This window comes from Chrysemys picta, chromosome 3 (genome assembly GCF_011386835.1).
Source record: "Chrysemys picta bellii isolate R12L10 chromosome 3, ASM1138683v2, whole genome shotgun sequence".
Lineage (NCBI taxonomy): Eukaryota > Metazoa > Chordata > Testudines > Emydidae > Chrysemys > Chrysemys picta.
In genome coordinates this window covers 145,484,561-145,507,068 of record NC_088793.1, presented here as the reverse complement: position 1 = coordinate 145,507,068, position 22,508 = coordinate 145,484,561, and the positions used below count along the sequence as shown (strand labels likewise).

The following is a 22,508-nucleotide window of genomic DNA, read 5'->3' as shown; positions in this document are numbered from 1 at the left end:
CTGGAATGGGTAGCAGGAGCTGCTGCTTGGTTGACAACAACAGAGCAGGAAATGGATCCCTATCTCTAGTGATTGCTGGACAGGTTTCTCTTCTGAAATGCCTCAGCTGGATAGCAGGAGCAAGACTGTCTATGTGCCCTTTTTGTTCCCAGATTTTAGGTTGGACTATCCCCCATCAAGTTTTGGTGGAGGGCAATTACTGCTTTATGGTGATTTACATTAAAATATTATCCCATTAGGCATGCAATCCTTTAATATTAAATTAACAACTCAGTACAGTTTCATTATCTCTAGTATAGAGTCATTATATACTAACAATGTAGAACTTACCTCTGTAACTGGCAATTCAAGTTGAACCACATCATCTTGCTTTGAAACAGGTGTTTGCAGAGCTGTGTCTAGCAGCAAGATGCCATTGAGGTCTTTCCTACATCCGACTGCATAATCATCCACAAAGATAACTTTATCCACAGCAGAAATATATTGACATTTCACCCGTCCACCTGGTTTAGCTGCATGGGAAAATACAGAAGAAAATGCTATTAAAAGAAGTAGAACTATTTATCACAATCCAGTAAACATGTGTTTTGGGACATGAGATAAAAATTAGCTAAAGAATCAGTAAGTTAACGTTGAAGGGACAGTCTAGGACTAGTTTTTTAATAGCTATATGATCAGTTATCTTGAAGGCTATTAAGCCCTCTGGCAAAAGTCACTTTAAGATTAATGTGGTGACACTGTTCATGTATTCTTGCCAAACAATTATCTATAACCATTTTAAGAGCTATAGTGAAAGCAGTCAATCAAGTCCTACTTTCACTAAAAGTCTTAGTTTAGTTTATGCACATATGTGGCAAACGAACAGTTTGCATTCATTCCTTTAAGATGATGAGTACTACTTCTTGAGTGCAGGTCAAGTTAATGGTAGGAATTAAGCTGTACAGTGAAGAGATAGATCAAGCTAAAAACTCAATAGCTGATCAGTACTCTGGAGATGGGTGAAGCCTCTCCATGGCTAGAGGGGACCACCAGATCACTAGTCAGTCAGTCAGTCTATATATCACACTTCACCAACAAAACCCAGCACCTGTACACCAAACCAAACAACCAAAATATTACAGCACACAGGAGACTACATTATGATGTTCCACAGGCACAGAATAGGTGCACCAATACCTGAGGCCCCTGCAGTGGCAGGGAATTAATTGAGATACACCCAGATAATCCTGACAAGTGACCTACACTCCATGCTGCAGAGAAAGGTGGAAAAAAACCCAGTCACTGCCAACCTAACTTGGGGGAAATTTCCTTCCTGACCCCACATGTGATGATCAGTTAGATTTTGAGCAAGAACCAGACAGCTAAGCACATGAGAGAGAATGCGCCATACCACCTCAGAGACGCAGCCCTCAATGTCCCATCTCCAGCTTTGGCCATCCCTGATGCTTTAGAGGAAGGAGACAAAATACACAGTTTGGGGGCGGGGGGTCCCTTCCTGACCCCTTCCTTTCCATCTAGAAGGAAAGGCAAGGAACTAAAGCAAATCTAATTAGTCCCAGTTAGACAAGAGATACCATAATCTGTACTCATGTATAGTCATCCTAATGTTTTCTTCCAGGAGAGGAAAAATTTCAAATGACGACTTAAACATATCACTTCTAAAACTGTAAAACATTTAAAGACATTTCAATACCAAAAGTGTGCAAGATATTAAAACTGACATCTCTACAGTGCTCTCTTTTCATGTGTAACAGAACAACTAGAAGCCAATCAACCTCAGCGGAACTTGATAGTTCAGATCCCATCAACTTCTGAGTAGTTTCAATTATTTTTACCAATATGCATTATTTTACATTATGCAAGGTAATGTATATTGCCTCCACCCCATTACACTTCAGATGAATTTTAAATATTTCACAATCCCTCTATAGTTTTCAGTAACTGCCATCCATCACAAGTTCAAAACTTCCTCCTTCAAATAATAAACAAGCTAATCCATTACTAACCTGAAAACTACTCTTCTATTTATAATCTGACTACGGCTTCACCTTAACACCTATGGTTTCTCCCTCAACGCAAAGTGATCTACATAAAACTTACAGTTCTAAAGTCATACATAAAGTCTGAAATAGTTGTGCCAGGTGCCCTCATCAACTAGAATTTTGGTATCAAGGACCCCTATACTCCCCTGGTTCCCTTAAATAAGTTTGTCTGTCAGTGTACTGTCTTTGCAGATCCTTGCTGAGAGAGCCATGTGCCCCACCTCAGGAACCACTGAATCATATCAGAGTTGTAAAGTCTTATTTCTAGCTGACCTAAAAAGGAGAGGACACTTTAAATGGAAAATCAAGCATTTGAAAACTATACTTTTACCAACATGCTGGAGTTCCTCAGCGAGAAATATCTATGGACAAATACAACTGCAGCCAAGGAAAATAAACCATTCTACAGAAAAAAATCATTTCTACAGACAGTAGCAAAAGTATTAAAATGTAAATTACACTTATTTAAACTTACAATTGTCTCAAGGACTCATTGAAAACCATTATGTTCAAAATTGAGACGTATTTGACATCTTCAAAATTATGCCATAAACTGCAAATATAGTGGTCACCCCCACAGACTAACATGTACTATATAATACTAGAGCCTATTTTATTAAACTAAAAATCTAGTAAAGTCTCCAGTGCAGACTATCGAGAGACTAAGTATCCTTTATATTTTGATTCCTTCAGTTTGCTTTTGCAGAAAAACTTTTGCTGTCAAAGGATGATCATCAAAACTCTCTACAAGGATATTTACAATTGCCACCTGGACTTTGTTCAATGTTTACAACAGGAAAACTAGCCTACTTTCAGTTCCTAGAATTTGAGTTAACTGGTAAAGGATATCCCATAGTCTACCTACACCTACAGAAGCAGATACCGCAATCAAAGACTGATGAAGTTGCAAACCCAACTCTCAAGAGCTGACTAATAACTTCCACTAGTTCAAAGGTTCAGCTCCAAGTTCTAAAGTGGACTGTGGTTTACACATGCCCATGTGATAGCAGGACAGTCTAAACTTAAGAATTTAAGTTCTTACAAATCACAGGTCCAGAACCAGGATTTGGAAAAGTTAATTATCCTGGAATCATTTGAACTGGATCCTCCAAAATATTTCTAACCTTGGCAAATCATGAAACATTGAACACTACGAACAGTCATTCTAATTACCACCCTGCATTCCACCCCCAGTCACTAGAAGTTCATGGAATAGTTTCTTTATACTCTTGGCATTGACTTGGCTCATTTTTTTCTACATATCCCTGGCTTACAAGAGTGGGCAAAACAAGAGTCAAGCCTTCATTCTACAGTCATTAGGCAAACCGGTGTTCTGCTGGCAGAGTGATAGTCCAAACCAACAATACTTGTACTCCCAAGAAACTAGAAAAATTGAATCCAGTCACAGATCCATTCCCAAATCAACAGTAAATTGGGGATGACAGGAAAAAGTATTGTGACATGTATGCAGCAGAGGGGAAAGCAAAACCCACTCCAGCAGCCAAAGGATGGAAAACACTAAGCACCTTCTGTATGAGAAATGAAGCATACTAAAAAGACGAGCAGTGTCCAAACTGAGGGGCAGATTTTGTTGTCTATGGTTGAATCTCTTCCTCCTCTGTAAAGGAGATGGTCCGTGCTTATGGTCACCATCTGACTTAAGATGATGATAAAGAGCAAACTTTTTGCCTGTGGCAAGCATCAAAGAGCAAATAGCATGTAGATTCATCGTGCAATTCTGTCCCCTTGTGTAAACATTATGATGAATTCTTTACTTAGAGATCAACTCATTCCCCCAAGCCCCCTAGGACTCCTACCTCAATCAACGTCCAGGTTAGACAGTAAAAAGTGATTTCAGTATTTTTATTTTTGTTGTTCAGTAAGCAGATCTCTGCCATATTCACCTTCCTTCCTGACTAAAATATGCTGTTTTAATTGTTGTAAAATTGGAGTGTAAGTACAAGAATTTCCATACTGGATCAAAACAGTGATCCATCTAATAGAGTATTCTGTCACCCACAATGGCCAGTACCAGTGCATCTGAGGAAGGTCCAAAAACCCCAAAGTGAGTAATTAAGGAATAACGTGTTCACAGGGGAAGTTTCTTACAAACCCTCTCACTTACAGAACAGTTTATAGGGTTTATAATCATTCCACTTTAAAAAAAATGTTATTTAGTACTCTTGTTGTCATTATAGAGAAGTGAGAACCTCTCTGAAATTGCAGTTCTGTTTCTAGCTGAATTTTGGACGCTGTTCAACATCCCAAGATGAGTCAGACCAGCTTGAAAATTGATAGGTCAAGTCAGGATCCAGGGTGGAGCCTATGGCAAAAACTTGAAGTTATTTTAACAAAAAAAGGCCTTGAGAGAGAGTACCCCAAAAACTGTGCTGTTTTCAAAAATTACAAAAAAAGTTTAATACTTCTATCCACACCAAGGAAACACATTAATCTTAATAGTGAATGCTCTTTGCCAAGATCTAGTGCAGTGGTGCCCAAACTTTTCCCATAGTGCCCCTCCTTACCAGTAACAGAATCTGTCCACGCCCACCACTCCACTACTGCACAACTGACTCAGCAGAGGAGCTTGGGCTGAAGGCAAAGCTGGGGTCAGAAATGGAGACTGGGAGAAGCTGGGCTTAGAGGCACAGCTGGCCTGGGGACAGAGCAGAGTTCTGGCTGGGACGGTAGCTGGGCTTGGGGGCAGTCTGGCACTCTCTCCTCTTCCCACCCCCCATGAGGGCTGGCTTGGACCCCACCACATGCCCCCACAAACACTGCACCACACCCCCCCCTTGAGGGGCACACCCCACAGTTTGGGGATCACTAATCTAGTGCATGGTAAGTACCAAAACAATGCCCATAACTGCAAATATAAACGTTATTAAGCCTTTAATTTGGAACTGCAAAGTAACGTTACAAAATGCTAGAAATCTTTTCAAATCACTGGCACAACTCCCTTTCAGAACAGGAAGGCATGGTGAAAACAGGCAAAGCATAGTTGCTTGCTTCAAAATACCCTTTAACCTATGGTAGTTGCATTATGCTGGGAGCCCACAAGTTTCAGCCATTCCACTGACTAGTGTTCATAAAGTTGTGCATTTCGCTGTAGTTATTCACAGGGGAGAAAGCCCCAGACCTATGAAAAGAGGAAGGGTTCCAATGCAGAGAGCCTTCCTCTTACAGTTGCCAAGAAGCTGGAGCATGGAAACAAACATTCCTTCCCCCTGCCAAGTATGAGTGGGGACCTTCAAATTTAAGAAACATTATTATTGGGAGATTGCCCCCCATTTTAGGGAACAGAGCAACCAAAGACCGCAGGAACTAAGTTGTGCTAGGGATCTAGAATAAGCAGAACCAGGTCCAGAACTTCAGGATGAGGAAAGGAGACTTTTCTGTACCTCTATGGGGAGCTAGCTGACATTTCAATACCAAACCATGAAACTGAGTGTTCCCCTCAACGAGGACAACCAATCTGGGGTCAGGAAGCCCAGAGAGGGAGTGCTGTTGTGGTGTAGGTTTGCAGGTCATAGTATGGTGTAGGTGATTAAGATAGCAAGTGTCAGAGATCATACAGCTGGGCTGCCCAAACCGAGAGCCACTGATGGAACCACATCCCCATTCGGGGCCACTCATTTGGTCACCATTTCGGATCCCACCCAATCACATTCAGACAGCTGCTGCGTATGCCATGCTGAGCACTTCCAGCCTGACTGGCAGTGGTGTCCCATGCACGTGAGGGAATGAAAAGTCCTGGCAGTTATTAGGGAGACTGACCAGGCAATGGGCTTTGCAGATACCACTAATGGAACAAGTGCTGGCAGAGTAGAGGAAGCAGTGGACAATTCTGCCCTCATGTGAAGCTATGTCCAGCCTTTTACAAATGCTGCGATATTTGTAAGAACCTGCAAAACTCTTTGTCTATCCCCAAATCTGTACATTATGTTTCACAATAAAGAGCTGAAGACCTTCTGCAAAGGATCCCTTACACACACTCCCTCCTCCTGCTAAAATGGAGGCTGCCATCTCCCCTGCTAGTTAGAATAATGAACATCTATTAGGGCTGTCACGCAATTAAAAAAATTCATCGTGATTACTCACACTGTTAAATAATAGAAAACTATTTGAAAATAGAGAAAACATCCAAAAATATTTAAATATATTGATTTCAATTACAACACAGAATACAAAGTTAACAGTGCTCACTTAATATTTATTTTTGATTACAAATATTTGTGCTATAAAGAAACAAAGGAAATAGTATTTTTCAGTTCACCTCATACAAGTACTGCAATATAATTTCTTTATCATGAAAGTTGAACTTACAAATGTAGAGTTGTAAGGAGCAGGTTGACCCAGAGATGGATTGAGTAGATGGAATCCTTTATTGTGATACACCTCTACCCCGACAGAACACTGTCCTCAGGAGCCAAAAAAACATCTTACTGCATTATAGGTGAAACCGCATTATATTGAACTTGCTTTGATCCGCCGGAGCACGCAGCCCCGCCCCCGCCCTCCCAGAGAACTGCTTTACCGCGTTATATCCAAATTCGTGTTATATCGGGTTGCGTTAAATCTGGGTAGAGGTGTACTTGTTCCCCTGGACCCAATTGTCCAGTAAGCACTGAATTAGTTACAGCACACTCTTTTTGTTTAGGTTAGCATGCACACTCCTACATCTGTTACAATACATACGCTCCCCGAGTTATGTAAACCCGACGTGCGCAAATCCGAGCTTACGGAAAAAGTTCCGTAAGCTAGAAATAGGAGGGGTTTTTGGGGGGACGTAATGGTCGGAGATACGTTCCCCACTTACGCAAAATTCGAGTTATGCAAGGCATTCCAGAACGGAATGCTTGCGTACGTCAGGAGCATCTTTACCCCCAAAACCCTTAAGTAACAGAAATACCCACTGTTAGAAAACCCACCCCTATTGACTGATTACAGCATTACGCATATTATACGCACATTTTTACCTTGAAAATACATTTCTTTGCAGTGTTTGTTGCTACAAATTCCCTTAATCAGCAGTTCTCAAGAGAAGGGGCGAGGGGGCCATGAGCAGTTCTCATTTATGTAGCTGGGAAAGGAAGGGAGGGGGAGAACAGTTCTTTACACAAAGATATCCTTTAGACAACTACATTTTTAATGCAGCTGCAACACTTTATTCCCAACAAGCTGAAGGGGAGGGTGAGGGATGACACTTATCTATTAAGCGAAGAAACGGTGCCTGCCTGTGACTTTACTTCCCAATACTATACCAGCACACCAGCTGTTTCCCAGGTCTCTACTTAACCCTTACATATCCCAATAAGAATTATGTACAAAAAAAATGCATTAAAAAACAAAACAATGTAAAACTTTCGAGCCTACAAGTCCACTCAAGTCCCACTTCTTGTTCAGTCAGTCTCAGACAAAAGTTTTTTTTTACATTTGCAGGAGATAATGCTGCTGACTTCTTATTTACAATGTTATGTGAAAGCGAGAACAGGTGTTCACATGGCACAGTTGTAGCCGGCATCGCAAGATATTTATGTGCCAGATGCGTTAAAGATTCATGTCCCTTTATGCTTCAACCACCATTCCAGAGGACATGCGTCCATGCTAACGAGGGGGTTCTGCTCAACAACGATCCAAAGCAGTGCAGACCGATGCATGTTCACTTTCATCATCTGAGTAGGATGCCACCAGCACAAAGTTGATTTTCTTTTTTGGTGGTTCGGGTTCTGTAGTTTCCACATCGGACTGTTCTTTTAAGATTTCTGAAAGCATGCTTCACACCTCATCCCTCTCAGATTTTGGAAGGCACTTTAGACTCTTCAGCCTTGGGTCAAGTGCTGTAGCTATCTTTAGAAATCTCAGATTGGTACCTTCTTTGCATTCTGTCAGATCTGCAGTGAAAGTCTTCTTAAAACAATCAACATGTGCTGGGCTATCATCCGAGACTGCTATAACATGAAATATATGGCAGAATGCGGGTAAAACAGAACAGGAGACATACTATTCAGGAGTTCAGTCACAAATTAAATTAACGCATTATTTTTTTTTTAACAAGCATCATCAGCATGGAAGTATGTCCTCTGGAACGGTGGCTGAAGCATGGGGGCGGGCATACGAATGTTTAGCATATCTGACACGTAAATACCTTTCAATGCTGGCTACAAAAATGCCATGCGAACGCCTGTTCTTATTTATAATGTCCCCTGAAAGTGAGAAGTCAGCAGCATTATCTCCCATAAATGTAAACAAACTTGTTTGTCTTAGAGATTGGCTGAACAAGAAGTAGGAATAAGGTGGACTTGTAAGCTCTAAAGTTCTACACTGTTTTGTTTTTGAGTGAAGTTACATATAGGGTGGATAAAAATCAATTTTTTTTTATATCTGATTTTTTTTATTTAAATTGGATTTTTTTTATAACATGGGACTAAGTACTCAGTCTAGAAGATACCATCAGAGATGCTTAGTTTTGCAGTTCTCAAACTGGATTTGTGTCTCCAGAGATAACATGGTTGTTAACAGCAAAAAGGTTTTTAAATAAATAAATAAATAAATAAATAAATAAATAAATAGAGGTAAGAAATAACAGACCTCAAATCCATTGTCCCTTTGCAAATTTGTGTACACACAGTCAATCCCTTACCTCTCTCTAAAAGTGCAAAGTTTCAAAAAGTTCAATGAATAGAAGACTGTTGGGGGCGGAATAGATCTGGACAAGGAGAAGAAATCTGGAGATAAATGTGAGAAGGGAGGGACAGGCAATAGAAACAAAAGTGAAACTGTTTGAGCAGCATATTCCAGAAGTCTTCCGGTCTTCTTTAGTATAGCCTTTCATTGATTTGAGATCTACCATACCATTCTCTCACTAGAAGGGAAAACCTATAATGGCAGCAGGCCGTAAGAGAGACCCAATTTGGAAATCTATGTTTGAAAGAAAGTCACACCAGTGAACTGGTGGAAAAGTCACTTAAGCACTTGGATTCAGAAACCGCTGAAGTGATAATCTCACTTAACAGCAGTAGCTTCTCCTACTGGTGTAGAAAGAGTATTTTCTTCCTTTGGACTAATTCATTCCAAATTGAGAAATCGTTTGGGACCTGAAAAAGCAGGAAAGCTTGTTTTTCTTTTCCAGATTATGAACACACAGGAAAATGAAGGTGAAGACAACTGAGTTAGCTGTAGGAGCCAATATTTTAAATTTCTCATGTTGACCTGGCTGACATAGTCAATTTAATTTGTTTTAATATTTCATTTAACTATTTTAGTTAACCAATTTTAACAAAAACAAACCTGATTTTAAAAAACTTGAATGTTTAAGTTCAAAAATTCATGTGCTTGTTTTATTAAAATATTATACGTTTGCTGTTGAAGAAAAAAATCCATAATACGTAACGTTGTTTTAGTTAAATAACTAAATTTAAATGTCTATCTGGTGATGTACTCCTCCTAATACAGCATGGCAAGAAAATCTTTCAAATATTAATGATTAACCTGTTGAATTGGAGATATTTATGAAGTCATTGGGAGGTGAACTATCTGCTTCAATTACCTTTGGTAAATGAAATAACCAAACAATCATTCATTCTCTGATATAGCTGTAAAACTAATCAAAAAAGTTTTCAAAATAAATCACTTTAAAAATGTATAGTGTGTACCTTCTAAAAATGAAACCTACATTTATCTCCGTGTTGTGAAGAATATGTATTAGCGTTATAACAACCAACAAAAATGCACTTTTATGTAGAAATCCATGATTAAATCAAGTCTTCCTGACAAGTGATTTAAATAAATTTGAATCAATTTAAATCAAATCCACCTTGGTTACATAACAAAACAACAAAAATCTATATTTGTAAGTTGCACTTTCACAATAAAGGGATTGCATTATGGCAGGGGTCGGCAACCTTTCAGCAGTGGTATGCCAAATCTTCATTTATACACTCTAATTTAAGGCTTCGCGTGCCGGTAATACATTTTAACGCTTTTTAGAAGGTCTCTCTATAAGTCTATAATATATAACCAAACTACTGTTATATGTAAAGGGTGGCCTGCTGGGACTCCAGGCCCGAAAGCAGGATGAGCAAGGGCTGGAAACCAAGATTGGCAGCTGAGGTGAGTGGAGTAGGTGGCTGGTAGGCCTGAGCAGGGCTGGAGGCCTGGACCCTGTCTGCAAGAGAGCCTCCAACCAGAAGCAAGGTGAGTGGAGCTGCGTGGTAGAGACCCCTGCTGGCGAGGGGCCAGCAGCCAGAACCCCAGAGCAGCGACTGGCTCGGCCTGCCGCCACTCTGGTGTTTCTGCCCCCAGCTCCTGCCAGCTGAGGTCTCAGCCCGCTGCCTGCCTGGGGTTCCTTCCCCCACAGGCCAGCAGCGGGTGCTGAATTGGACCCACGGGTACCCCGGCTGGCAGGAGCCGGCAGCGGGAACTCCAGAGCAGGGCGGGCTGAGCGGTTCAGCCCGCCGCAGCTCTGGGGTTTTCACCGGCGGCTCCTGCCAGCCGGGGTCTCAGCCCGCTGCCAGCCCGGGGTTCCTTCCCCCCTCCAGGCCAGCAGCAGGGGCTGAGTTGGACCCACGGTGGGTCCCGCAGGAGCCGGCAGCTGGCAGCGGGAACTCCAGAGTGGCGGTGGGGCTGAGCGGCTCAGCCCACGCCGCATGCCAGGAAAAAAATCGGCTCACGTGCCAACTTTGGCACGCATGCCGTAGGTTGCCAACCCCTGCATTATGGTATTGTATGAGGTGAATTGAAAAATACTATTTCTTTTGTTTCTCATTTTTACAGTGCAAATATTTGCAATAAAAATAATATAAAGTAAGCACTGTACACTTTGAAATCAATATATTTGAAAATGTAGAATATCCAAAAATATTTAATAAATTGCAATTATTCTATTCTTTAACGGTGCAATTAAAACTGATCACAATTAATTTTTTTGAGTTAATCTCGTGAGCTAACTGCGATTGACAGCCCTAATATCTATCCTAAAGGGATCCTGAAGTCCCAGCAACAGATTGGGCATCTCTTGTTTGGCTCCTTGTAAACCCCATGATCCACTCAACATGTGGAGGTGTAGAAATTCCATATTCTATGGGGTTCATGCAACTAAATCCCTAAGTGATTTTGAAAATATCCTATTAAGTCCTTATCTTGTCAAGGCATGGCTTGGCACTCCTGAATATGCTTACTCACATACCTAGGTTTTACATATGCTCCAATTCAACTGGCCCTGGATCTTTTCCTCTGCCCAAATCGTACCATGAATCAAACATCAGCTTGAGACCAGCTGGCAACATGATGGTTTACGTTGAGACATGTCACCAAGTTAAGGTTGCAACACAAGTGGTGAAAGAGGTGGCACTAGAAGATCTTGTTCACTATGTGCATAGCTTGCAAGTGAACTATTGGAGCTATTACACCAGCAATCTCGACCCATATTAGAGACTAAGGTGCACATGGCGGTTAGCCTTACTTGAAATAAATCTAATCCAAACAATAGTTGTAATGCACGTGCAACACTGGAAGTATGAGCTGACATGAGGAGTGTTAATAGGCATTTTAGAGGGACTACAGTCATTAAATTTAGGGAAAGATACCAAGTTTCTCTAGTGTATATAAGGCCAGAAAAACACTTTTGGTTTACACAGGCAAGGTTGCCTCCAAAACCATGAGAATTGGATACTTTTCCCTCCAATGAAAGCTCAAAGTCAAGCACAATTTTGTTGCTTACACACTATCCCTTCCCAAAGTTACACATTGGTTTTTGCCAGTGTCACAGCTGCAACTACCTCTTTAGAAGAGCTTTTCACAAAAGTAAGAGGTGTTAAACCTTGCGTAAAGGCCAGATACACATTTCAGTAACTTGTTTTGGACCTACCTAAATTCTCTAAAGTTGCTGTAATTGGGGAAATTATTTATCCATTTTTTCCCCTAGTTTAAGTTGAGGGCACAGAATAGCTACCTTCATTTAGAAGCATGACAGTGTTTAACTGGAGGATAAGTGAACTCACAGAGTTTGGAGGGTGTTTTTGAATCCTTCAGAATGAAAGGCAAATCAGAAGTCAGTCATTTATTTGCTACATTTTGTGTCAAGTTAAGGTAGTTCTCTGTATAAAAGTATTATAATATGTTGACTGTAGTGGTTTAATTTAATTCCAGTTACACAGCCCTAAATATATTTACTTTAACAGTGGCATAATGGAGTCGTAAGTTTAGTTTATCAGTTAAAAATAAATAAAATCCTCTTCATTTTTTTTTTAAACTTCCAACTAAACACATGTAAATTAGGCAAGCAAAGTTCTGTTCCTTCTTGTGCATCATCCTTGTCAGCCATAAAGAATAATAATTTACCTTGCAATAACTGTGGTTCTTCAAGATGGTTGTCCACAGGGATTCCACTTTCGATGCAGACACACCCCCAGGCATGCAAGATCTAGCCTTCTTTCCGGCTAGCAGCGTTCATTAGAATCACATCTGTGCCCTGGACATCCTCTCAGCTCACACACAACCCCCAAAGGCATAAAAAGCAGAGCAGGGACAACTGAACCTCAATTTCTTTGAAAATACAAAATCCTGTTGCTATGGGACTCCGCTGAAGCAAGGAAGGGGGGCATGTTGGGGATTCCATATGGACAACACATCTCAAAGATCCACAATCCCTGGAAGTAACTGTCAGTAACCGTTCCTCCTTCTTGGTATGATTGTCCATGTGGATTCCACCTGTGGTGACTAGCAAGCAGTGACCTGAGTCAGGAAGGGAGTGCTAGGAGTGCTATTTAAAACAAGGATTTCAAGACAGCTCTATCTAAGTGGGCATCGGTTCTTCAAGCCTCAACTAAGGAATAGTGCTGGGCAAAGTGTGGACTGATCACCATGCAGTGCTGCCTTGCAAATTTCTGGAATAGAGATGACCCTTAGAGAAGCCACAGAAACTTCCTGAGCCCAAGTGGAATGAGCTCTAAGCAGCAGATGTGAATACAAGATAGCTCTCTCATAACAGGACCTATAGTTAGATACCCATTTGGACAACCTTTACTCTGTCTGCAAAGGCTAAAAACAGCCTAGGGAAGCTTCTGGAGGGCCTTGTCTCATCCAGCTAGTATGAAAAGGCCCCACCACATCAAGGGTATGCAGTTTGGCTTTCCCTCTGATTTGAGTGGGGCTTAGAAAGAAAACTGGGAGGTGAATCAACTGATTGAAATGAAAATTGTGAACAATTTTAGTCAGGAAATTGGGGTGAGGCCTAAAAGTCACCTTATCTTTATGGAATACCATGTAGAGTGGACCAGCCATAAGGGCCTGAATTTCCCCTACCCGCTAAACTGATGTTCTGACTACTAAAAAAAGGCATTCTTTTTACTCACCTGTCTATGAAGACTAAGTCACTAGGTGCTCAAAAGCAGGTCCCAGTAGGTCACTTAACACCGTGTTGAGGTCCCAGGAAGGAAAGGGATCCCAGAAGGAGGGAAATGTGGTTGATTCCTTGAGGGTCTCATTCAAGAGTAGCATGCAAAAATATAGTATGACTGACTTGGAAAATGATGTGAAGATACTGCACGCAAGCTTACACTTACAGAGCTGATGGACAGTCTGAATTGTTGTATAATGAGCAGATAGTCCAGAATAGCAGAAATAGGGGTTCCAAAGAAGACAAGTGATGCACTGCTGCTCAAATAGAAAACCTCTTCTGTTCTGCTGCACAAGTCAGTCTAGTAGAGGTTTTTATGCTACATGCTAAAATATTCTGGACTTCAGCTAAACAATTTATTTCAATGGCAGTTAACCAGCCAGCATCCAGTCTGTCAGACATAACAATGCTGGAACTGGGTGTAATATCGGACCTCTATTTTGCTAAACCAGGTCCAGTAGAACATGTAATACGATCAAAGATTGTGTTGAGAGGTTCACCAGATCCAAATGTCACAACTGTCTGGCCCCAGAGATGCTTGGCCAATTCCAACAATCCTTCATTAATAGGCATGGAGGAGAGAAAAATTTGTAATTTCTGGTGGAAATACTGCAAGAAAAATCCCACAATCTCCAAAGCATCTATCATGCCTCATGAGGTGGAAGATCAATTGATCTTCCACCTCCTGCTGGTGTTCTTCCTTGCCGTCATGCTCCTGCAGGTGCAGACTGAAAGACTGTACCAAATGACCCTCAGAAACAGACGTATGCTGTCTTATAGGAGAGGCAAGTGAAGGGTGGTGGAAGAAGTTTCCTAGTTGGTTGCCCACTAAGTTTAATAGGGTAATCTCTGGATTCTCTTCCAGACCAAAACAGCTAATACGGAGAGTGAGGGGCAGCAGACACCTCCCTGATATGTTCACAAGGGGAAGAAGAAAATGAACATACTTCTTCCAGGGGAGTTGGGAGAGCTATCCTGTCTGTTGTCGAAGGGTATTCTCCAATCCTACCCACAACATGAACAGGATCGCTCACTGGGACCAAGGCAATAGCACTTCTAAAAAGGACAGGTTAGAACAGCCGACGAGGGGAGCAATGGGGCTCTGGTTATGTGGTCACAGAGATCCTTCAGTATAGAGAACACCTAGGGTACTGAAAAAGTCTGTGCAGGAGATCAGCATCATAGGCACAGAGGTTATCAATACCAAGAGCACTGGTACCAGAGGAAATGAAGTCCACAGTTTCTGGTGGTACTCTGAGTGCTTGGTAAGCAGCCAGTGCTGATGCATCAAAAGGACCCACTCTGGGCAGTGAACTGCCTTTCAGAAGGGGAGCATAAGTGGAGACAGAAACATGATGGATCTTGTGTCTCATTCTACTAGAAAACAGAGAGGGTGACCTATGCCTACACTCATGCTGGAAGCAACGTACCTTCCTACACCCCTTTGATGACAACCGAGGGGGGGGTGAGCTCTGCCACTGTCAGTAGTCAAGGGGTTCAATCTCCTGAAAAGTGTAACTGGGAGTTGGCAGTAGAGCTCCAGTTCACAGAAGCACTAGTCAAAAGTGACTGTTCAGGCTTGGCAGAATCTTTTGCCTCAGGCTCTGAAAAGGGGCACTCCTTGGTTTGTGTGTCTTCTTGGAGAAGGAGCAATATATCCAGTACCTTTCAGGGATGGGTCCCTTTGCAAGGCAAAGGACGCATCTAGAATGACCAGCACTGTGTGGGATAGTAGCCCCACAAAAGGGGCAAGTTTTAAATCCCAAGGATTTTGTTTCAGCCACTATGGCGGAGGTCCTGATAGAATAGATTTAGGGGATCTCTTGTAAGAGCCTTTTGCCAATGTGCGAGAACAAAAAATGTTAATTTATATTACCATACCATCTATGGACCCTAGTAATAGGCCAAGATCCCACTATGCTAGGTGCTATACAAACAGAGCAAAAAACATTTACCACTACCTAGGCTAATGAGATTTTACAGTGCACAGAGTAAGGGAACACTGCAGAGGTTCCATCTCTGTTATAGGCAGCAAGAAGGAACTAAGGCCAATTGGGTCTGCTCTATTCTTTATACCCCCCTCCCCCTCCCCCAGGTAAGGTGGCACAAGGACATCCATGGCATAAGTGCAATCCCAACGGGCATTGCTAGCCAAAAAGAATCTGATTTTAGGCATATGCACACCGGAAGTGGAATCCATGTTGACAATTACTCAAAAAAGAATAAAGGTTCTCCAGGCCAAACTAAGCAGTCAGTGGCAACTTTGCAATTGTGTTGCCCCTGACAGATCATCATAGATGAAACTCTGATACTTAGTAAATGAGAGACTTAAGAATTGAGACCATTACCATTTGGGAATTATATATTTTTCTATGAAAGAAAAGTGAGTGCAGATTTCTAACCTTTGCTCACTTATGAAGTTCGCTCTTATAATTTAAATCCTAATATTCAATGAGAGTGTATTTATTACCCAAGCCTAACAGGCAAAATTCGCAGGAAATCAGTACAGGACCTGACTTTACTAAGCTAAATTCTGTATACAACCATCAATACTTCCTTTGGTAGTGGTCACCAAAATCTCAAGAGAAGGAAGCCCTCTTAATGAACTCTAACCACGTAATTTTAAAATCAATAGTGAAAGCAGAAGTATAGTAACATATCAGAATTGGATTTTTGTATAATAAAGATTATTTCCCCAAACTATGAAATCCTGTCAGAATATTCTATTCTACTGGTGATAATTCATGAACTGGGAAACTGATCTAATCCTCATACACGGAACTTATTTTCCAAAGATCAGTTTCCTAACCAGGACAGAAAACCAAAACAAAGGAAAAGTGGACAATTATTAGAGAAAGTGTTGAACTCCTATGTCCACAAATGCAGTGAATAGCGAGCGCTTTTTAACAGAACGGTAAAAACATTATTGTTATCACCAATGAGAATCAAGGGGCACAGAAGCCCTCAGAAAAACCTCAGAAGGGTTTTTGAAGCTAAAGTGATTTGATATTAAAGTTGATTTGGAATAGAACCTAAAATAAATTTCAACTAACGTGATTTATAGCATAAACTTAATATCTGGATTTATAATACACCTCTACCCAGATATAACACAACCTGATATAACAAGCAACAGAGGGTCCTGTGGCACCTTTGAGACTAACAGAAGTATTGGGAGCATAAGCTTTCGTGGGTAAGAACCTCAGTCTTGCATCTGAAGAAGTGAGGTTCTTACCCACGAAAGCTTATGCTCCCAATACTTCTGTTAGTCTCAAAGGTGCCACAGGACCCTCTGTTGCTTTTTACAGATTCAGACTAACACGGCTACCCCTCTGATACTTGATATAACAAGGTAAAGCAGTGCTCCGGGGGGCAGGGTTGCACACTCTGGCAAATCAAAGCAAGTTCGATATAATGCGGTAAGATTTTTTGGCTCCAGAGGACAGCGTTATATCAGGATAGAGGTGTAGTTTAGATCAAGACTCAATTAGCACCACACATAACTGACATCTTCATCAATAAAGATTAAAGTAAAGCCCTATACAGTCTAGCAGGTTTGTACTAATAACTGGGAGCCTTCACTGTGCATGGTGTATTACTTACAAAACAACAAAGAAATTAATATAAAAAGAAATCAAGGACACTCCATCACATAATCCACTTTGATTCACAACTGTTTAGCTTTATTCCTTTAATAACTCTAATACAGATGCTCCACTGGCACCTCATCAGTAAACGGTCTGTATTTTATTTTCCAAAAACAAGGAAGTCTTAGTGCTGGCCACGGCGCTGCCCCGACTATAAGCCCCCGAGGAAAGCAAGGATTTATCGGGTTTGATCAACAGAGGCAGGAAAGCTCAGGAGGAACCCGAGAGGCCAAAGATACCGAGTGGAGCCCACCTGCCCGCCCACGCGCAACACCCCCTCCCCCTTTCTCACCGGTTTTTAACCGGGCAGCGGCCCGTCTCGGCGGGGCTGGCTGGGATCCCCAGTCTCCTCAGATACGGGAGCAAGGCCAGGACCGGGTCTGAGGGGGCGACTCCCAGCCCCCCCCCCCGGGTTACCCCCAGGCACAGGAGAGCCGGGGCCCTAGGAACCAACCGAAACAGGCGCTGCATCGCCCCCGCCACTCAGCCGGGCGGAGGAGCGACCAGGGGGAAAAGATGCTGGCAGCCGGCCCATCACAGCCCCCTTCCCACCTACCACCGGGCCCGACTCCCAGCCCAGCGCCAGCTGTTCCGAGGCCACCTCCCGCCCCAGACTCTGCCGAGCGGGGCCCGGCTCTCACGGAGCCCCTACCCCACGGGCCGGAGCCCGGGCTGGCTCCGCCGGCGCCTCCCCCCGGGCCAGGCCGGGACTTACCGTTGAGCGCCGAGGCCTGCAGCGTGGCCCCCGAGGTACCGTCGATGACTTTGATGGCGCCGCGGGCGGTCACGGCCAGGATGGCGTTGAGAGCCGGGTGGTAGCAGAGGCTACAGAGCCCGTCGGCGTCGCAGCGCAGGCAGCCGTCCCGCAGCAGCAGCCACTCGCAGGGGCCCGGCGCAGCGGAGACCGATCCAGGGCCAGCGGCCGCCGCCGAGGAGCATGAGGCCCCCGCAGCCGCCGCCGCAGCCATCTTCCCGGCTGCTGCCACCGCTCAGGACAACAGGCCCGGGGAACCGCTCAGTGACAGTCCCAGCGGCCGCCACCAGTCACCATCCGGGTCCGGGGAGAGGGGGAAAGAGAGAGCGCCGGCGTGAGCAAGAAGTGACGCGTCCCACGCCGGATACGGAACTGACACTGAGAGCGAGAGCTCTGGGGTGAAAGAGGAAAAAGCAAAAGCGCAGTTGCCAACGGCTAAGGAAGAAAGGGGGAGGGGCCGGGCGTGCGTCACCGCCCTGTTTCTGGAGAGACTCCGCCCCCGACCCGCAATTCCCCTTAGCTCCGAGCTCCTCTTCCCGGCAGCCTCCGCCATGCCCGCTCCTGGGGACTGGGGCGGAAGTGCGAAGGGAACAGGGCGCCCGTCTCCTTGTGGCTGATGTCACAGCTGGAGGCGTCTATCCCTCTAACGGGGGAGAGCGGGGGGGGCTACCTGGGCCTGCTTTATTGTCCCCGCCTCTCACACAGCTCGTGCTGGGCGGGGCGGAAGCGGGGAATCCCAGCCTATGAGTTGGCTGGGTTTCCCCTCCCGCGCCAGCTGCTGAATGGAGTCTGCAACGGGTTGCCAAAACTGTAATGTGGCGCGGCCAGTAGCTGGCAGCCTGTGTAACGTTTCTTACCTGAGCTGGTAACAGCCATACCTGGTAGTGCAGTAAAGTATCTTAAGGAGAACTCGTCTGGTCTCTCTCTTACGATGGCAGCTGTGTAGCCCGTCTATATCTGGTACAGGAGCCTCACCTAGTAGCAGCCTTGCAACCTGCCATGTACAAAGAGTGCAGGACATGGTGTCAGAAGTAAAATAACCAAACTGGCAATGGAGGAAAACAGAAACAAAAGGAAAACAGGAACAAAGGTTACAAACAGAGACAGGAAGGGAAGCAACCAAGGTTCTGGGATCAATCTCATCAGCATGCAACTCTTCGATGCCCCCTGAGAACTTCAGTTTTGACAAACCTTTAGACTAGACAGACGAAGCAGTGCTTGCAAGATTTTACATTGCTACTAAACTCTTCCAGGGTACTGGAAGCACCCAGATATTGTCTTTAGTTTATGCAATAGATTATAGGCAGAACATCTCTTTAAACCCTTTGCCTTTACTGATGACAGTCAGAGCGATGGCTGTGAAAGAGTTCTAGCTATGTTTGATGCACACTTTATACCTCTCAGAGAAATGTAGTTTATGAAAGGGCATGTTTTCACCAGAGAATTCAAGAAGTAGGGGAATCTGTTGTATTTTTTATAAGAACTTTGCATGCTTTGGCAGAAAACTGTGATTGGGGGACTGTAAAACATGAAAATATTAGCAATAGACCAGATATTGGGCTTACAGACAAAAGCCTCTCACAGCAGCAACAATTAAAGACTGATTTAACCCTACACATAGTTAGCTAGAAAACAAAGCAGAGTGACAAGTATCAGAGTGGTAGCCGTGTTAGTCTGAATCTGTAAAAAGCAACAGAGGATCCTATGGCACCTTTAAGACTAACAGAAGTATTGGGAGCATAAGCTTTCGTGGGTAAGAACCTCACTTCTTCTTGCATCTGAAGTGAGGTTCTTACCCACGAAAGCTTATGCTCCCAATACTTCTGTTAGTCTTAAAGGTGCCACAAAGCAGAGTGAATTAGTGAAGCACAGGAGTATCTTAAAAAAAAAAACAGCTTAGAAGCTGTAAAGAGACACAGTGTGATTACCAAAAGTATTTATCATAAAACCCTTAAGGCAGTGAGCAAAAAGTGCCAGGCTAACTATAAAGCCATTCAGACTAAATGCACAAGATGTGGAAAATTTCATAACCCAAGAGATGTGTGTCTAGCTGAAGGCTCAGGATGTCATAAGTGCATACAATATGAACATTTTGTAACCATTTGCCAGACTAAAGCAGTCAGTGAACTGACTACTGCAGACTTATAAAGACAAAAGGCTTGCCTGAAGAGTGAAACTGAATATTTATGGAAAGACTATTAACTGTAAAATTAACTTAGGACCAGACATGACCATCATATCAGAAGGGACATATAATTAACTTTATCCCTTCCCAGAGCTGAAATCACCTGACACAGCCCTGACTTCCTGTGGAGGAATTCTGAACTTCATGGGCCAATTCACAGCACAAATAAATTACAAAAACAAAAATGTTGCATTCAGAGTGTTTGTGATCAAAAGATCAAAGACCAGCAACCTTCTCGGCTACAGCATGGCAGCCATGATGGAAAAGTAGAAGAACTTGATGTAGTATTTGGTGATATTGGACTTTTTAAAGGAGATCCAGGACAAATAATCTTAAGAGACAATGCTGAACTGTACAATGTACATACACTTTATAGGATTCCTATCACATTGCTTCATAAAGTGGCAGCTGAATTAAAGAGAATGGAACAGAATAGTATAATTGAGGAAATCTCTGAGCCAAGAGCATGGTGTGCCCCAAATGGTACTGGTTATGAAGAAAAATGAAAAAAAAAATTTGTGGGGATCTTAAAAGACTTAATGACGCAGTTGGGAGAGAAAAATATATCCTCCCAAGACAGGATGACTTCCTCCCCAATGTGATAGGAGCTACAGTATTTTCCCAAGCTGGGTGCCTTTTATAGATTCTGGTAAATTCCTTTATCCAAAGAGAGTGCTAAACTAACTATATTTATCACATGCTTTGGGAGAGTTTGCTTTTGAAGACTAACTTTTGGGATTACAAGTGCACCTGAAGTTTTCCAAAGAAAGATAGCAGAACTGTTACTAAACACAAATGGAGTTGCAGTTTTCATGGACAATATTTTGATATGTGGGTCATCGATGAAAAGAGACCTTCAATGACAACAAAACCTTCAATGAAGTTATAAGCTTAATCAGTCAATCTGGACTGAAGTTAAACAAGGGAAAGTGTGTTTTCCCCCTACACCAAATCAAGTTTTTGGGACAGACAGTAAAGAAAGATGAAATCAGTCCCAGCCTTGAGAAAGTAAAAGCAATTTGAGAATTGAATGCACCACTGAATATACCAGAACTGAGACACATACAAGTTACCTTGGTTGATACCCACAAGAACTTTCTACACTAACAAAAACACTTAATGTACTGTTAAAGTCCAACACATCTTGGCTGTGGGGGCCAAATCAAGAAAATGCCTTCAAAAAGGTAAAAAAAAAAATCTCCACATTCCAGTTTCTCAAGTACTGTGGATGAACAAACCCACAATGGTCAGTGTGGATGCAAGCTGCTATGGCCTAATTGTTGTATTGTTGCAACAACATGGATCTGAATGCAAACCAGCTGCATTCTGCTCTCTCATACTCACAGAAACAGTAAAACAATATGCACAGATTAAAAAGGAGTGCCTGGGAAACATATGGGTGTATGAGAACTTTTACAATTCTTTTACACTGATAACAGACCATAAACCACTTGTAACCCATATCAGTGAAAAAGACCTGGATCAAGCACTGCTGAGATGCCATCTTTTGGTAAGGTTAATGCAATTTAACCAAGTTTGTAAATACGTTCCTGGGAAAAATCTGGTAGTAGCTGACACACTGTCAGAGAGATCAGCATTGCACTCAACTACCCGTGAGCTCAAAGATGATGTAAAAGTGTACGTGGATGCTGTGGACACATACAGGCCAGTGTCAGAAAAGAGACTACACCAGCTACAAAAAGCAACCTTGGCAGACACACAACTTCAAGAAATTGTTAGGGCAGCTAGCTCAAGTATCCAAAGGACACTAAGGAGGTGACAAAAGACAATGTGGCAAATTAAGCAAGAAAAACCTATGTGGCCAATTAAGCGAGTCAAATGGACTAATAAAGGTGACTGCATCATCATTCCAAATGCAGTGAAACAAGAAATCCATGAAGGAAATAGAGGACTAACTAAAGGCCATGAACAAGCAACCAGTCAGGGTGGTAGCTAGGCATCAACAAGGACATAAAAAATAAAGTATCTGCATGTGAACATTACAGAACTAACAAATCGACACAACACAAGGAACTTTTAACAACACCTCTACCAGACAGACCTTGGAGGAGACTAGCTGCAGATTTATGTGAATGTAGAGGACATCATTACCTGGTCATAGTGGACTATTTTTCCACGTATGTAGAAATAATGTACTTAAAAGACATAACATGATAGTGTAAATTTTGTAAATGATAGTTTTACATTCCTAAGGGGGAGGAGATGTGATGGAATGCTAAAGCTGTATTACAATATTTAGCCATTAGCTGACACCATATGTGACATACCTTACCTGAGCTGGTAAGAGTCATACCTTGCAGTGCATTCAAGTATCTTACAGATACAACAGGAGTGTTCTCTCTGTGTATGAAGGAAGTGCTGTAGCCAGTCCAAATCTGGTACAGAAGCATGATCTACTGTAGCTGCCTGCAACCCACCATCTACAACGGGGCGGGCAAACTTTTTGGCCTGAGGGCCGCAT

The 22,508-nt window shown here is 42.8% G+C and overlaps 1 protein-coding gene across 1 annotated transcript in view; it reads right to left on the bottom strand.

Annotated features, from left to right (window-relative positions):
* The window catches only part of BIRC6 (baculoviral IAP repeat containing 6), a 293,548-nt gene extending 275,395 nt beyond the window's left edge, over window positions 1-18,153 (bottom strand). Inside the window, 4 exon segments of the mRNA XM_008174422.4 lie at window positions 331-512; window positions 17,803-18,064; window positions 18,066-18,120; window positions 18,122-18,153. Of these exon segments, the coding sequence (XP_008172644.2) occupies window positions 331-512; window positions 17,803-18,064; window positions 18,066-18,120; window positions 18,122-18,138 (516 nt within the window). The 5' untranslated portion in view covers window positions 18,139-18,153.
* Window positions 18,154-22,508: the final 4,355 nt, after the last annotated feature.